The 14,539-nt window shown below is 37.0% G+C and overlaps 1 protein-coding gene across 5 annotated transcripts in view; it reads left to right on the top strand.

Annotated features, from left to right (window-relative positions):
* LOC137386895 (ubiquitin carboxyl-terminal hydrolase 48-like) overlaps positions 1 to 14,539 on the top strand; it is a 120,166-nt gene that overhangs the window by 100,733 nt on the left and 4,894 nt on the right. For 4 of the 5 annotated variants that reach the window (XM_068073094.1, XM_068073095.1, XM_068073093.1 and 1 more), the window contains 2 exons: positions 9,986 to 10,081; positions 10,956 to 11,074. In XM_068073094.1, coding sequence (XP_067929195.1) covers positions 9,986 to 10,081; positions 10,956 to 11,074 — 215 coding nt within the window. Of the gene's footprint in view, positions 1 to 9,985; positions 10,082 to 10,955; positions 11,095 to 14,539 lie in introns of all 5 variants that reach the window. The other variant, XM_068073096.1, reaches the window with a different exon arrangement.

Genomic DNA, 14,539 nt, shown 5'->3' with positions numbered 1-14,539 from the left:
ATAAATAAAAAACGGGTTGATATAGATCGTGTTTAATTTTAATAAAAGGTTTTCTATTTATGGTAATGGAAAAAGAAAACAAAAGTGAACATTTCGTATGTTTTGCTTTTAAAACATCATAAATAATAAAAGGTTAAGATACAATGTCAAAAATTGCGGAAATTGATAATGAAACAGCAAAAAAATGCAACAGATCATTTACATCAAAAATCGTATGAAAAAGAAAATATAAACAGCAATGGCACATTTACTTCACATCTTTGAAGGAGAATCCTCCTCCAAGACATTTTAGGGTAACTCAACTGGAGGGGTTATCTCTCTAGCAAATCCATTCAGTAGAGGAGCCGTCGTCCCAGATAGTTCCTCCCTTTTTGTAACGAATTTATGAAGCCTAAATTGCTTCTCCATTTGTTAACGAATGTTTCCATACTGTTTCCGGAGCTGTTTCAATTTTAATGCGCAAGCTCCAGTCTGCTCAGAATCTATGTTCAAGTTCTGAGACGAACAAATCTCAAAATCTTCAGTTGAAAACTGAGTTGGTCGAGAACTTAACTAACTTAACTTATGATCTCTCTCCATTCTCCCATACCACTTAACTTATGATCCCTCTCCATTCTCCCATATCACTAACTTAACTAATGATCTCTCTCCATTCTCCCATATCACTAACTTAACTTATGATCTTTCTCCATTCTCCCATATCACTAACTTAACTTATGAACTCTCTCCATTCTCCCATATCACTAACTTAACTAATGATCTCTCTCCATTCTCCCATGTCACTAACTTAACTTATGAACTCTCTCCATTCTCCCATATCACTAACTTAACTTATGATCTCTCTTCATTCTCCCATATCACTAACTTAACTTATGATCCCTCTCCATTCTCCCATATCACTAACTTAACTTATGATCTCTCTCCGTTCTCCCATATCACTAACTTAACTAATGATCTCTCTCCATTCTCCGATATCACTAACTTAACTTATGATCTCTCTCCATTCTCCCATATCACCAACTTAACTAATGATCTTTCTTCATTCTCCCATATCACTAACTTAACTTATGATCTCTCTTCATTCTCCCATATCACTAACTTAACTAATGATCTCTCTCCATTCTCCCATGTCACTAACTTAACTTATGAACTCTCTCCATTCTCCCATATCACTAACTTAACTTATGATCTCTCTTCATTCTCCCATATCACTAACTTAACTTATGATCCCTCTCCATTCTCCCATATCACTAACTTAACTTATGATCTCTCTCCGTTCTCCCATATCACTAACTTAACTTATGATCTCTCTCCATTCTCCCATATCACTAACTTAACTTATGATCTCTCTTCATTCTCCCATATCACTAACTTAACTTATGATCTCTCTCCATTCTCCCATATCACTAACTTAACTTATGATCTCTCTCCATTCTCCCATATCACTAACTTAACTAATGATCTTTCTCCATTCTCCCATATCACTAACTTAACTTATGATCTCTCTCCATTCTCCCATATCACTAACTTAACTTATGATCTCTCTCCATTCTCCCATATCACTAACTTAACTTATGATCTCTCTCCGTTCTCCCATATCACTAACTTAACTAATGATCTTTCTCCATTCTCCCATATCACTAACTTAACTTATGATCTCTCTCCATTCTCCCATATCACTAACTTAACTAATGATCTTTCTCCATTCTCCCATATCACTAACTTAACTTAGGATCTCTCTTCATTCTCCCATATCACTAACTTAACTTATGATCCCTCTCCATTCTCCCATGTCACTAACTTAACTTATGATCTCTCTCCATTCTCCCATATCACCAACTTAACTTATGATCTCTTTCCATTCTCCGATATCACTAACTTAACTTATGAACTCTCTCCATTCTCCCATATCACTAACTTAACTTATGATCTCTCTCCATTCTCCCATATCACTAACTTAACTTATGATCTCTCTCCATTCTCCCATATCACTAACTTAACTTATGATCTCTCTTCATTCTCCCATATCACTAACTTAACTAATGATCTTTCTTCATTCTCCCATATCACTAACTTAACTTATGATCTCTCTCCATTCTCCCATATCACTAACTTAACTTATGATCTCTCTCCATTCTCCCATATCACTAACTTAACTAATGATCTTTCTCCATTCTCCCATATCACTAACTTAACTTATGATCTCTCTCCATTCTCCCATGTCACTAACTTAACTTATGATCTCTCTCCATTCTCCCATGTCACTAACTTAACTTATGATCTCTCTTCATTCTCCCATATCACTAACTTAACTTATGATCTCTCTCCATTCTCCCATATCACCAACTTAACTTATGATCTCTTTCCATTCTCCGATATCACTAACTTAACTAATGATCTTTCTCCATTCTCCCATATCACTAACTTAACTAATGATCTTTCTCCATTCTCCGATATCACTAACTTAACTTATGATCTCTCTCCATTCTCCCATACCACTAACTTAACTAATGATCTTTCTCCATTCTCCCATATCACTAACTTAACTTATGAACTCTCTCCATTCTCCCATATCACTAACTTAACTAATGATCTTTCTCCATTCTCCCATATCACTAACTTAACTTATGATCTCTCTTCATTCTCCCATATCACTAACTTAACTTATGATCCCTCTCCATTCTCCCATGTCACTAACTTAACTTATGATCTCTCTTCATTCTCCCATATCACTAACTTAACTTATGATCTCTCTCCATTCTCCCATATCACTAACTTAACTTATGATCTCTCTCCATTCTCCCATATCACTAACTTAACTAATGATCTTTCTCCATTCTCCCATATCACTAACTTAACTAATGATCTTTCTCCATTCTCCCATATCACTAACTTAACTTATGATCTCTCTCCATTCTCCCATATCACTAACTTAACTTATGATCTCTCTCCATTCTCCCATATCACTAACTTAACTAATGATCTTTCTCCATTCTCCCATATCACTAACTTAACTTATGATCCCTCTCCATTCTCCCATATCACTAACTTAACTTATGATCTCTCTCCGTTCTCCCATATCACTAACTTAACTTATGATCTCTCTCCATTCTCCCATATCACTAACTTAACTTATGATCTCTCTCCATTCTCCCATATCACTAACTTAACTAATGATCTTTCTCCATTCTCCCATATCACTAACTTAACTTATGATCTCTCTTCATTCTCCCATATCACTAACTTAACTTATGATCTCTCTCCATTCTCCCATATCACTAACTTAACTTATGATCTCTCTCCATTCTCCCATATCACTAACTTAACTTATGATCTCTCTCCATTCTCCCATATCACTAACTTAACTTAGGATCTCTCTCCATTCTCCCATATCACTAACTTAACTTATGATCTCTCTCCATTCTCCCATATCACTAACTTAACTAATGATCTTTCTCCATTCTCCCATATCACTAACTTAACTTATGATCTCTCTCCATTCTCCCATATCACTAACTTAACTAATGATCTTTCTCCATTCTCCCATATCACTAACTTAACTTATGATCCCTCTCCATTCTCCCATATCACTAACTTAACTTATGATCTCTCTCCGTTCTCCCATATCACTAACTTAACTTATGATCTCTCTCCATTCTCCCATATCACTAACTTAACTTATGATCTCTCTCCATTCTCCCATATCACTAACTTAACTAATGATCTTTCTCCATTCTCCCATATCACTAACTTAACTTATGATCTCTCTTCATTCTCCCATATCACTAACTTAACTTATGATCTCTCTCCATTCTCCCATATCACTAACTTAACTTATGATCTCTCTCCATTCTCCCATATCACTAACTTAACTAATGATCTTTCTCCATTCTCCCATATCACTAACTTAACTTATGATCTCTCTTCATTCTCCCATATCACTAACTTAACTTATGATCCCTCTCCATTCTCCCATGTCACTAACTTAACTTATGATCTCTCTCCATTCTCCCATATCACCAACTTAACTTATGATCTCTTTCCATTCTCCGATATCACTAACTTAACTTATGAACTCTCTCCATTCTCCCATATCACTAACTTAACTTATGATCTCTCTCCATTCTCCCATATCACTAACTTAACTTATGATCTCTCTCCATTCTCCCATATCACTAACTTAACTTATGATCTCTCTTCATTCTCCCATATCACTAACTTAACTAATGATCTTTCTTCATTCTCCCATATCACTAACTTAACTTATGATCTCTCTCCATTCTCCCATATCACTAACTTAACTTATGATCTCTCTCCATTCTCCCATATCACTAACTTAACTTATGATCTCTCTTCATTCTCCCATATCACTAACTTAACTAATGATCTTTCTCCATTCTCCCATATCACTAACTTAACTTATGAACTCTCTCCATTCTCCCATATCACTAACTTAACTAATGATCTTTCTCCATTCTCCCATATCACTAACTTAACTTATGATCTCTCTTCATTCTCCCATATCACTAACTTAACTTATGATCCCTCTCCATTCTCCCATGTCACTAACTTAACTTATGATCTCTCTCCATTCTCCCATATCACCAACTTAACTTATGATCTCTTTCCATTCTCCGATATCACTAACTTAACTTATGAACTCTCTCCATTCTCCCATATCACTAACTTAACTTATGATCTCTCTCCATTCTCCCATATCACTAACTTAACTTATGATCTCTCTCCATTCTCCCATATCACTAACTTAACTTATGATCTCTCTCCATTCTCCCATATCACCAACTTAACTAATGATCTTTCTCCATTCTCCCATATCACTAACTTAACTTATGATCTCTCTCCATTCTCCCATATCACTAACTTAACTAATGATCTCTCTCCATTCTCCCATATCACTAACTTAACTTATGAACTCTCTCCATTCTCCCATATCACTAACTTAACTTATGATCTCTCTCCATTCTCCCATATCACTAACTTAACTAATGATCTTTCTCCATTCTCCCATATCACTAACTTAACTTATGATCTCTCTCCATTCTCCCATATCACTAACTTAACTAATGATCTTTCTCCATTCTCCCATATCACTAACTTAACTTATGATCTCTCTCCATTCTCCCATATCACTAACTTAACTAATGATCTCTCTCCATTCTCCCATATCACTAACTTAACTTATGATCTCTCTCCATTCTCCCATATCACTAACTTAACTTATGATCTCTCTCCATTCTCCCATATCACCAACTTAACTTATGATCTCTTTCCATTCTCCGATATCACTAACTTAACTAATGATCTTTCTCCATTCTCCGATATCACTAACTTAACTAATGATCTCTCTCTATTCTCCCATATCACTAACTTAACTTATGATCTCTCTCCATTCTCCCATGTCACTAACTTAACTTATGATCTCTCTCCATTCTCCCATATCACCAACTTAACTTATGATCTCTTTCCATTCTCCGATATCACTAACTTAACTTATGATCTCTCTCCATTCTCCCATATCACTAACTTAACTTATGATCTCTCTCCATTCTCCCATATCACTAACTTAACTTATGATCTCTCTCCATTCTCCCATATCACTAACTTAACTTATGATCTCTCTCCATTCTCCCATATCACTAACTTAACTTATGATCTCTCTTCATTCTCCCATATCACTAACTTAACTTATGATCTCTCTCCATTCTCCCATATCACTAACTTAACTAATGATCTTTCTCCATTCTCCCATATCACTAACTTAACTTATGATCTCTCTCCATTCTCCCATATCACCAACTTAACTTATGATCTCTTTCCATTCTCCGATATCACTAACTTAACTTATGAACTCTCTCCATTCTCCCATATCACTAACTTAACTAATGATCTTTCTCCATTCTCCCATATCACTAACTTAACTTATGAACTCTCTCCATTCTCCCATATCACTAACTTAACTAATGATCTTTCTCCATTCTCCCATGTCACTAACTTAACTTATGATCTCTCTCCATTCTCCCATATCACTAACTTAACTAATGATCTTTCTCCATTCTCCCATATCACTAACTTAACTTATGAACTCTCTCCATTCTCCCATATCACTAACTTAACTAATGATCTTTCTCCATTCTCCCATGTCACTAACTTAACTAATGATCTCTTTCCATTCTCCGATATCACTAACTTAACTAATGATCTTTCTCCATTCTCCCGTATCACTAACTTAACTTATGATCTCTTTCCATTCTCCGATATCACTAACTTAACTTATGATCTCTCTCCATTCTCCCATATCACTAACTTAACTTATGATCTCTCTCCATTCTCCCATATCACTAACTTAACTTATGATCTCTCTCCATTCTCCCATACCACTTAACTTATGATCTCTCTCCATTCTCCCATATCACTAACTTAACTTATGATCTCTTTCCATTCTCCGATATCACTAACTTAACTTATGATCTCTCTCCATTCTCCCATATCACTAACTTAACTTATGATCTCTCTCCATTCTCCCATATCACTAACTTAACTTATGATCTCTCTCCATTCTCCCATATCACTAACTTAACTTATGATCTCTCTCCATTCTCCCATATCACTAACTTAACTTATGATCTCTCTTCATTCTCCCATATCACTAACTTAACTTATGATCTCTCTCCATTCTCCCATATCACTAACTTAACTAATGATCTTTCTCCATTCTCCCATATCACTAACTTAACTTATGATCTCTCTCCATTCTCCCATATCACCAACTTAACTTATGATCTCTTTCCATTCTCCGATATCACTAACTTAACTTATGATCTCTCTCCATTCTCCCATTTCACTAACTTAACTTATGATCTCTCTCCATTCTCCCATATCACTAACTTAACTTATGATCTTTCTCCATTCTCCCATATCACTAACTTAACTTATGATCTCTCTCCATTCTCCCATATCACTAACTTAACTAATGATCTCTCTCCATTCTCCCATATCACTAACTTAACTTATGATCTCTCTCCATTCTCCCATGTCACTAACTTGACTTATGATCTTTCTCCATTCTCCCATGTCACTAACTTAACTTATGATCTCTTTCCATTCTCCGATATCACTAACTTAACTAATGATCTTTCTCCATTCTCCCATGTCACTAACTTAACTTATGATCTCTCTTCATTCTCCGATATCACTAACTTAACTAATGATCTCTCTCTATTCTCCCATATCACTAACTTAACTTATGATCTCTCTCCATTCTCCCATGTCACTAACTTAACTTATGATCTCTCTCCATTCTCCCATATCACTAACTTAACTTATGATCTCTCTCCATTCTCCCATATCACCAACTTAACTTATGATCTCTCTCCGTTCTCCCATATCACTAACTTAACTTATGATCTCTCTCCATTCTCCCATATCACCAACTTAACTTATGATCTCTCTCCGTTCTCCCATATCACTAACTTAACTAATGATCTCTCTCTATTCTCCCATATCACTAACTTAACTTATGATCTCTCTCCATTCTCCCATGTCACTAACTTAACTTATGATCTCTCTCCATTCTCCCATATCACCAACTTAACTTATGATCTCTTTCCATTCTCCGATATCACTAACTTAACTTATGATCTCTCTCCATTCTCCCATATCACTAACTTAACTTATGATCTCTCTTCATTCTCCCATATCACTAACTTAACTTATGATCTTTCTCCATTCTCCCATATCACCAACTTAACTTATGATCTCTCTCCATTCTCCCATATCACTAACTTAACTTATGATCTCTCTCCATTCTCCCATATCACTAACTTAACTTATGATCTCTCTCCATTCTCCCATATCACCAACTTAACTTATGATCTCTCTCCGTTCTCCCATATCACTAACTTAACTTATGATCTCTCTCCATTCTCCCATATCACCAACTTAACTTATGATCTCTCTCCGTTCTCCCATATCACTAACTTAACTTATGATCTCTCTCCATTCTCCCATATCACTAACTTAACTTATGATCTCTCTTCATTCTCCCATATCACTAACTTAACTAATGATCTCTCTCCATTCTCCCATATCACCAACTTAACTTATGATCTCTTTCCATTCTCCGATATCACTAACTTAACTTATGATCTCTCTCCATTCTCCGATATCACTAACTTAACTTATGATCTTTCTCCATTCTCCCATATCACCAACTTAACTTATGATCTCTTTCCATTCTCCGATATCACTAACTTAACTTATGATCTCTCTCCATTCTCCCATATCACTAACTTAACTTATGATCTCTCTCCATTCTCCCATATCACTAACTTAACTTATGATCTCTCTCCATTCTCCCATATCACTAACTTAACTTATGATCTTTCTCCATTCTCCCATATCACTAACTTAACTTATGATCTCTCTTCATTCTCCCATATCACTAACTTAACTTATGATCTCTCTCCATTCTCCCATATCACCAACTTAACTTATGATCTCTTTCCATTCTCCGATATCACTAACTTAACTTATGATCTCTCTCCATTCTCCCATATCACTAACTTAACCTATGATCTCTCTCCATTCTCCCATATCACCAACTTAACTTATGATCTCTTTCCATTCTCCGATATCACTAACTTAACTTATGATCTCTCTCCATTCTCCCATGTCACTAACTTAACCTATGATCTCTCTCCATTCTCCCATATCACCAACTTAACTTATGATCTCTTTCCATTCTCCGATATCACTAACTTAACTTATGATCTCTCTCCATTCTCCCATATCACTAACTTAACTTATGATCTCTCTCCATTCTCCCACATCACTAACTTAACTTATGATCTCTCTCCATTCTCCCATATCACTAACTTAACTTATGATCTTTCTCCATTCTCCCATATCACTAACTTAACTTATGATCTCTCTTCATTCTCCCATATCACTAACTTAACTTATGATCTCTCTCCATTCTCCCATATCACTAACTTAACTAATGATCTTTCTCCATTCTCCCATATCACTAACTTAACTTATGATCTCTCTCCATTCTCCCATATCACCAACTTAACTTATGATCTCTTTCCATTCTCCGATATCACTAACTTAACTTATGAACTCTCTCCATTCTCCCATATCACTAACTTAACTAATGATCTTTCTCCATTCTCCCATATCACTAACTTAACTTATGAACTCTCTCCATTCTCCCATATCACTAACTTAACTAATGATCTTTCTCCATTCTCCCATGTCACTAACTTAACTTATGATCTCTCTCCATTCTCCCATATCACTAACTTAACTTATGATCTCTCTCCATTCTCCCATATCACTAACTTAACTTATGATCTCTCTTCATTCTCCCATATCACTAACTTAACTTATGATCTTTCTCCATTCTCCTATATCACTAACTTAACTTATGAACTCTCTCCATTCTCCCATATCACTAACTTAACTAATGATCTCTCTCCATTCTCCCATATCACTAACTTAACTAATGATCTCTCTCTATTCTCCCATATCACTAACTTAACTTATGATCTCTCTCCATTCTCCCATATCACTAACTTAACTTATGATCTCTCTCCATTCTCCCATATCACTAACTTAACTTATGATCTCTCTCCATTCTCCCATATCACTAACTTAACTTATGATCTTTCTCCATTCTCCCATATCATCAACTTAACTTATGATCTTTCTCCATTCTCCCATATCACTAACTTAACTTATGATCTTTCTCCATTCTCCCATATCATCAACTTAACTTATGATCTCTTTCCATTCTCCCATACCACTTAACTTAGGATCTCTCTTCATTCTCCCATATCACTAACTTAACTTATGAACTCTCTCCATTCTCCCATATCACTAACTTAACTTATGATCTTTCTCCATTCTCCCGTATCACTAACTTTACAAGCTGTCTTTGATTTCTTGCTCATGTAACTTTTAGGCTTCCAAACTCTTCAGCTGGCTTGAAGGCTATTGCCAACAGCACTGTTATCTGTGGTCATGGCATGCTGTGCGCCCATCCTTCAGATGACACTAGGTTAGTAGCTGGTTAATGCTTATCCACAGTTAGTGCAGATCAGTGTCAAATAGTTAAATCTTTTCTAGTCACTAATATATGGATAGATGTCACCTCATTGGTGACAACTAGCTAGATGTCAGCATGTTTCTGATAGATGACTAGATGTCACCATGTTTGTGACAGATGAATAGATGTCACTATATTTGTGACTGTTTGATAGATGTCATCAACCTTTTGACAAACAGGTGCAAAAATGGTCTCAAAATCGCTTTGCGAACCCGTAAACTCTTGAGGTTTAATATTGTCTGTGAAACTATTCTTGAAAGCATTCTATATCTTCATACTACTTGTTAATATCGTAATGGAGGACTACTAGTTGCTCTCTACAGTGTTCAATCCATACTCTTAGTACTTTCCAAAGCATCTCTTAATTCCTCCTGCATTGCTCCAAGTACGAGGTCTGATCCAAAAGTTCCCGGATTGGAGTTGTATACTCATGTATATTCACACGATGGAAAAACCCAATGCAGGGTTGGGTTTAAAGGCATTTTAAAGGTCGTAATATCCTTGTTTTCCCTAATTTCCCACAAAATTTAATGCAAATGCGCTGTTCTGGATTATTAGACATGACGATAAATTAAAAAAAATAAGACGGAAGCACCGGACAGACCTTGACATATCGTTAGCTCACATGAGAACGCATTGTCATAGCAACCTGAAATTTTGTGACAACACTCCAGAGGCGTTTCCCAGCCAACCCTGCAATGGGTTTTTCCATCGTGTGAATATGCACGAGTATACAACTCCATTTCGGAAACTTTTGGATCAGACCTCGTATATTGAGTGTATTTTATGTTCTTTCTGCCTAGAGGAGTGTTTAAACATGTTTCAGCTTGGTGCTGCTCTGGCCTTACGAGTGGCATGTTTTAAGCCAGCACTTCCCTTCTGACCAGACGATCGAAGTCAAACGTTCTCAGGGTGCTGGCTCACCGTTCTATACCACATCACCAGGTCTGGTTTCTTACAGCACGGCAAGTGTTATCTTGTATGATCGTGTAGTTCTCACATTTGCATGCTGTTTAAATTATAAAACAGTTAACAGTTGAGTAGGCAGTGTAAAGTCACACTAAGTTAACAGTGCAGTAAGCAGTGTAAAGTCACACTAACTTAACAGTGGAGTAGGCAGTGCACAGTCACACTAAGTTAACAGTGGAGTAGGCAGTGTACAGTCACACTAAGTTAACAGTAGAGTAGGCAGTGCACAGTCACACTAAGTTAACAGTGGAGTAGGCAGTGTAAAGTCACACTAAGTCAACAGTAGAGTAGGCAGTGTACAGTCACACTATGTTAACAGTGGAGTAGGCAGTGTACAGTCACGATAAGTTATCAGTTCAGTAGGCAGTGTACAGTCACAGTAAGTTAACAGTGGAATAGGCAGTGTATAGTCAGACTAAGTTACGATTGCTTTTAACTGGCCGATTTTTTTAATTATGGCTTAAAAATTAGCCAAATATTTGTCGCGACATTAAGTCACGATCAAATCCATTTCTCTATCACGATTTCTACCTACTCATTGTCTGTCTCATGTATCACTGATGCTATACCGCTGTTCACCTGATTCTAACATTAAGGCTAAGTGGCAATAAAAACATCTTTTAATTATTACTTCATGAACTCTTTCTCTTTCTATATAGTTTTAGCTTTTTTACGATTGTGGATATTGCATTGTTTTAATGCTATATATAAAAACCTGAAGTATTTATTATTTCGTATTTGCTACTTGAAACAAATTAAGTGAATACAGTGTATTCTTGGGAGAATATCTGCTCCAGCGTACGATGGTTTTGACATTCAAGCAAATATCAGAACAGATCAACTTTTTATATTGAGGTTTTGCCTGCTTTCTATGAGTTTTCATGTCTGACCCGGGTAATATTCAACAAATTTGAGCGTATTGACAGTTGCTTTCTCAACCATCTTGGTTTCCAGCGTGACCAAGTTTCCAGCTCACTGGTGACTCACTGGTGAGCGATGCTCAAAATGCTCAGCTATGGTATTTAATTAGCTTTATTGTGTAGGGCTGAACTATTACTGTTTTTCCTTCGCCGCTAAGATCTTTTAAAATTTTATTACCAAGAACTTGACTGCTAACTCATATCTGATAGCCCTTACTGGTGACTCATCTGGTAGCCCTCACTGGTGACTCATCTGGTAGCCCTCACTGGTAACTCATCTGGTAGCCTTCACTGGTAACTGATCCGGTAGTCCTCACTGGTACCCCATCTGGTAGTCCTCACTGGAAACTCATCTGGTAGCCCTCATTGGTAACTCATCTGATAGCCCTCACCGGTACCTCATCTGGTAGTCCTCACTGGTAACTGATCTGGTAGCCTTCACTGGTAACTCATCTTGTAGCCTTCAAAGGTAACTCATCTGGTAGCCATCACTGGTACCTCATATGGTAGCCCTCACTGGTAACTCATCTGGTAGCCGTCACTGGTAACTCATCTGGTAGCCCGCACTGGTAACTCATCTGGTAGCCCTCACTGGTAACTCGTCTGGTAGCCTTCACTGGTGACTCATCTGGTGGCCCTCACTGGTAACTCATCTGGCAGCCTTCACTGGTGACTCATTTGGTAGCCTTCAAAGGTAACTCATCTGGTAGCCATCACTGGTACCTCATATGGTAGCCCTCACTGGTGACTCGTCTGGTAGTTCTCACTGGTAACTCATCTAGTAGCAATCACTAGTACCTCATCTGGTAGCCATCACTAGTAACTCATCTGGTAGCCCTCATCTGGTAGCCCTCACTGGTAACTGATCTAGTAGCCATCACTAGTACCTCATCTCGTAGCAATCACTAGTAACTCATCTGGTAGACATCACTAGTACCTCATCTGGTAGCCCTCACTGGTACCTCATCTGGTAGCCCTCACTGGTACCTCATCTGGTAGCCCTCACTGGTAACTGATCTAGTGGTCATCACTAGTCACTGATCTGGTAGCCATCACTAGTAACTCATCTGGTAGACATCACTAGTACCTCATCTGGTAGCCCTCACTGGTACCTCATCTGGTAGCCCTCACTGGTAACTGATCTACATGTAGTAGCCATCACTAGTAACTCATCTGGTAGAAATCACTAGTACCTCATCTGGTAGCCCTCTCTGGTAACTCATCTGGTAGCCCTCACTGGTAACTCATCTGGTAGCCGTCACTGGTAACTCATCTGGTAGCCCGCACTGGTAACTCATCTGGTAGCCCTCACTGGTAACTCATCTGGTAGCCCTCACTGGTAACTCATCTGGTAGCTCTCACTGGTAACTCATCTGGTAGTCTATCTGTCGGTTACAGTATTTTCAAGTCAGGTACTAATTGGAATATATTGTTATATCATCCCATGACCAAACACGAGCGAAGCGATTGTTTGGGAGATTTATGATAAATGCATATGTGCACACAACTCCCGAAAAATTATCCGTTAACGGCCGTGACCAAACCCTTGTTCCGAAATCTCATCAACAAATTTAACCATTTTTGTCTAGAGTCGTTTAAGTATAATCATGATACAAAACACATATAAACCTATTTAAATATGTTACCAAGTCTTTGAAAAGTTTCTGCAATATCCTAAAACTAACCCATCTGATCGGATTATACATAAATAGACAGATTAATTTGGCCTAAAATTGGAATAAAAACATGACAAGCTTAGTTTAATCAAAATGAAGACTAGCCAACGAAACGCCGATAAGGCTGTGTGACAGAGAGTAGAACTATTAAGTAGGGTGCATTTCACGAGAAAAAACATGCACATTTCACCAGTCTATGACATTGTCCAATCGCCGAAGGTTGTATGTAATTACCGTAGAAGTATTGAAAAGTAATCGTTTCTTTTTTGCCGATTCTACTGGACTCTGACATTTTGGACACTTATAATGAATACTTTGGTATTTCAACTGATGTCCAAAGCAGTGACAGTAAAGGAAATGATGATATTTTTCTAACGATCTTTTTTCTATTAACGATTTCTAACGATACAATATATAATTAACGTAGAAGTACTAAAAAGTAATCGTGTCTGTTTGCTGGTTCTACCAGACTGACAATTTGGACACTTATAAGGAGTACTTTGGTTATCCAACTGATGTCCATAGCAGTGAAAGTAAAGCAAATGACGATGATATGTTTCTAACGATTCTTATAAGATTATTACAATGTTTAATTGTAAGAATAATTATTCGATTTTATGAGGTTATTATAGTATTTAGTTATAAGAATAATCATTCGAATTTATAAGATCGATGTACACGTATATAGTGACAATGCAATATCTTACTGTTATCATTTTTCTAAAGATTTTGTTGACGATATTGCGGCTGTGCCCAATAACGCGGTACCCAATAACTCCCAAGCCGTTTTTAATATCTGCAAAATCAAGTAATAGGCCTACATTTTCTTATAGCTATACATCTAT

The sequence above is a fragment of the Watersipora subatra genome, chromosome 2 (assembly GCF_963576615.1).
Source record: "Watersipora subatra chromosome 2, tzWatSuba1.1, whole genome shotgun sequence".
In the NCBI taxonomy this organism is placed as follows: Eukaryota; Metazoa; Bryozoa; class Gymnolaemata; order Cheilostomatida; family Watersiporidae; genus Watersipora; species Watersipora subatra.
The sequence above is the reverse complement of the archived record's forward strand: the minus strand, read 5'-3'. Positions and strand labels throughout refer to the sequence as shown.